This window comes from Pteropus vampyrus, unplaced genomic scaffold (genome assembly GCF_000151845.1).
Source record: "Pteropus vampyrus isolate Shadow unplaced genomic scaffold, Pvam_2.0 Scaffold321, whole genome shotgun sequence".
Lineage (NCBI taxonomy): Eukaryota > Metazoa > Chordata > Mammalia > Chiroptera > Pteropodidae > Pteropus > Pteropus vampyrus.
This window is the reverse complement of record NW_011889102.1, coordinates 406,922-410,847: the sequence shown is the minus strand read 5'-3', so window position 1 is coordinate 410,847 and position 3,926 is coordinate 406,922. Positions and strand designations below refer to the sequence as shown.

At 48.0% G+C, this 3,926-nt stretch overlaps 1 protein-coding gene across 1 annotated transcript; it reads left to right on the top strand.

Moving 5' to 3' along the window:
* Positions 1–980: 980 nt before the first annotated feature.
* LOC105303927 (mas-related G-protein coupled receptor member X2-like) lies at positions 981–3,724 on the top strand. Its single transcript, XM_011377785.2, has 2 exons — positions 981–991; positions 2,731–3,724. The coding sequence occupies exons 1-2, from the start codon at positions 981–983 to the stop codon at positions 3,722–3,724; spliced, it is 1,005 nt and encodes a 334-aa protein (XP_011376087.2).
* Positions 3,725–3,926: the final 202 nt, after the last annotated feature.

Sequence of the window (3,926 nt, the reverse complement as noted above, 5' to 3'; positions counted from 1 at the left end):
GAGCATAGACCTGTGTGTTATGCGTCATTGTATCTTCCCTGCCTGGGACAGTGCCTGGCGCACCGTAGGCTCACGGTAGTGTTGAGTAAAAGCAGAAATGAGTGAATAAGTCTTTTTGCGTGTTTTAAATGCTTCATAGTTAAGTCTTTAAAGAAAAAGACAAGTAACTCAATTTGGCTGCAGCATAGGCACATAAAGGAAGTCGTAGTAGCTAAGGCTGAAAATACTGGTTGCCCCTAGGTCATCTGAAAATCATCTAGCTAACAAATATCATGAACAGAAGGAGAAAGGTGACAGATGGTGAGTGTAGTGTGCTAAATTCCTCATCTCTTATGAGGGAACTCAATATACCCGTTGTTGATGTTGACAAATCGAAACTAGCAATGTAGTTTTATTAGGCAAAGCTATACTATAATTTGTAAAAGAGTTAAGAACGGAAACTGTAACCAATGGTTACTATTGGGGAATGAGATTACGAGAGACTTTACATTGCGTTTTATACACCGTGGTGTCTTCCAAAATAAGACTAATGTACATATATTACTTCTGTGAGTAAATATAAAAAGATCAGGTGAGCCATGCAAGGCCCTGAATGCCACACAAACTATTCTTTTGCTACGAAAGCCCACATTGCCTGGGCTTCCTGCACAGGCTCACAGTGCCAGCGAAAACCTCCAGGACAGCCATTCCTCACAGGGAGGGGTTCCGTATGAGGAAGGATGAGAAGAGGCCAAGATAAGGGATTGGAGTCAGGGCAAATGAGAAACATCTCGTGAGGTCCTTGTCTCACGCAGAATCTCGTGTACCCTTCGTCAGGAAATCACAGGGGCTGTTCAGCATTTTGATAAGCCCGTCTTGGTCACCAGGTTTCGCTCCTGCTCCTGTCGGCATCTCCCCTCCAGAGGGTAGAAAAGCGTTCTCTGCTATTAGTCACTCCTGGAAAAGCTCTTCCTTTTCTACTCCCCACCTCCAACGAGAAGATGGTGCTAAGGTAAGAGCTGGCTCTCCCAAAGGTAGCCCTGTTTTCTCACTCTTAGTCCACATGCTCACGATGTCGATTTGGGGGTGGGGCGGGGGGACAGGGGGCCATGGGCATCCATCAGCAGCAGTCAGGAGACATGAAGCTCCCTCACGGAAGCTCTGGATGCTGGTAGCTTAAAGTTTGAGAAAGCCACCCGGGGCCAACCGGGTCCTTCCTGCTTCACGGCTGTTGCTTCCCAAGCTAAACTGCTGTTAATAACCTTAGATTTCACTGATTAGCCAGCTGTTCAACGGGGTTCTTTGTTTTTGTATTCTCGTATCTGGCTTGTCCCAGCAGAAAACACAGGGCACAATCTAATGGGGTAATTGAGGAGAGTTTAATGAAGGGACTATGTACAAAGGTGTAGGCAAGACTAAGGAAAAATCTATAGAAGATGCAGAGGCCCCCAAAGAAAAGTCATAATAGGGAGCTGTATCCGTTGCCAGGTCTGAAGGGGAAAGGGGAGAAGTTACCACACGTCAGGGAGGGCTGTTGCTGTAGCTGTAGTTGTCACTGTGACTGTAAGAAAGGCCACCAGAAAGGTCCTTTGGTAGAGTAACACCGCCACTGCTGTCTCACAGCCTGGCAGCGAGACCCAGGGAGGTTAAAAACCCTCGATCCCGCTCCTCCTGCTCTCCAGTCACCTGTCAGTGTCTCCCTTTCACTGAGCAGGACCAGGAGCCAGAGGGAAAGCGAGCCCATCGGTGAGGCACAGAGACGTCTCCTCCCGAAACACAGAAGAGGTTGGAGAAGATGGAAATGACATTCGATGTCATAGGAGAAAATCTATTTCCTAATAGCCTCCTCACAGTTGGTTTTCCTGGGACTTTCTCTCTCTGTCAATGAAATTGGATCAATTTCTCATTGTATCTACTCAGTTTGTTTGACTATTTTGTTGCACCTCCCTATCTGGTATTATTTTTTGGAATAATCTCTCAGCGTCATCATAAGTGCCTCGTGGATGAAATGTAGTTTGTTTTGTTTTGTTTTGTTTTGTTTTAATGTAAGAGTCCACAGATTTTTATGAATATTTCGAGTTTATAATTTTGAATGTTCTAGAAAGAAATACATTATAAAAGTTGCTCCTTAAACTGTGTCCCACACACAGAGCTGGGCACTGGGGCACACTAGTGGACAGGAGAAAAGTACTTCTTGTCTTCAGAAAGGTGGAACATTTCTAGCCCAAGAGGACTGGCCATAACCACATTTCTCATAGCAAGAAGTCGTGTTCCCTACATGACCCTAACTCATGATCTTTCTGGTGGATGGACACCCTCAGTCACTGACATAGCCCATAGATCATGCCTTGGGCTTCCAACTTCCTGCCCTTAAAAAGAAATCTCAGTACCATGGCAGAAAGAATGCTGAGCTCAGAGTCTTGTTGTCATCCCACATAACCTGTCGAGACTTTTCTTCTCTTGCCTGCAGGGAACATGTCATGGCCAAGGACAGTGAGTAGAGGTGTTTGGACCATAGAATATTCCTGTGTCAGTAATGGGTCCATGTTGCCCAGGCTCTAGAGTCAGAGAAAACTGGGTTTGAATCCAGGTTCAAGCCTCAAGGCTGTGTGGTCTTTGGGAAGTATCTTAACCTTGCCAAGCCTCCCATTCTCTCTTCTGTAACATGGGGATGGTAATTCCCAGGTAGCAGTGTGGCCCATGAGAATTAGCAATCCTACAGCAGGTGCTCAAGTTTTGTTTCTGTTCTAGTGGCACCAGTGAAGGGTTCCTGAGCACGAATCCAACCATCACGCCAATGAACGGAAGTGACCATGACCTTCTTCAAAATTTCAAGACAAAGATACTGATCTCGCTGACGGTCACCATTGCCCTGGTCGGGCTGGCAGGAAACGCCATCGTGCTCTGGCTCCTGGGGTTCCGCGTGCCGAGAAACGCCTTCTCCGTCTACATCCTCAACCTGGTGGGAGCCGACTTCCTCTTCCTCTGCTGCCAGATCTTACTATCCCTGGATGTATTCATCGCCTACTTCCATTCCGACTCCATTTACATCTCTGGCTTTTTCATGACTGTTTTTACCTTTGCCTACATCGCAGGCCTGAGCTTTCTTAGCATCGTCAGCACCGAGCGCTGCCTGTCCGTCTTTTGGCCCATCTGGTACCGCTGCCGCCGGCCCAGACACATGTCAGCTGTCACGTGTGCCCTGCTCTGGGCCCTGTCCCTGCTGCTGAGCGTCCTGGAAGGGAATTACTGCGGCTTCCTCTTTCGGAATTTTCACGAGGATTGGTGTCCAATGTTTGATTTCATCACTGCCGCGTGGCTGATTTTCTTATTTGTGCTTCTCTCTGGGTCCAGCCTGGCCCTGCTGACCAGACTGCTGTGTGGCTCCCAGCGGGTGCAGCTGACCAGGCTGTATGTGACCGTCATGTTAACGGTGCTGGTCTTCCTCCTCTGCGGCCTGCCCTTTGGCATCCACTGGTTCCTCTTAATCTGGATTCCCAATATTTCAGATACGCTTCCCATTTATCTTCACCGGATTGCGCTCATCCTCTCCTGTGTCAACAGCTGCGCCAACCCCATCATTTACTTCTTCGTTGGCTCCTTTAGGCAGCGATGGCGGAAGCGGCGGCAGACCCTGAAGCTGGTTCTCCAGAGGGCTCTGCAGGACTTTCCTGAGCTGGATGAACGTGAGGGAAGTCTTCCTCAGGAAACCCTGGAGAAGTCGGAAGGCAGTCTGGTGTCCTGATTCAGAGTCTTGCTTTGTTCAGACAGATATGGCTTTGAGAGCCAACTTTGTCCCTATTAGTTTAGGAGGTGTTCTTAAGTCTCTGAGCCTCTGGGTCCCTTAGTTAAAATATTTAACATTAGAATCCTGCTGGTGAGCATTAAGTGGGGCATTAAGTGCCTGTTAAGCACACAGTAAGTGCAGTGTCTCAAGGACTGCCCTA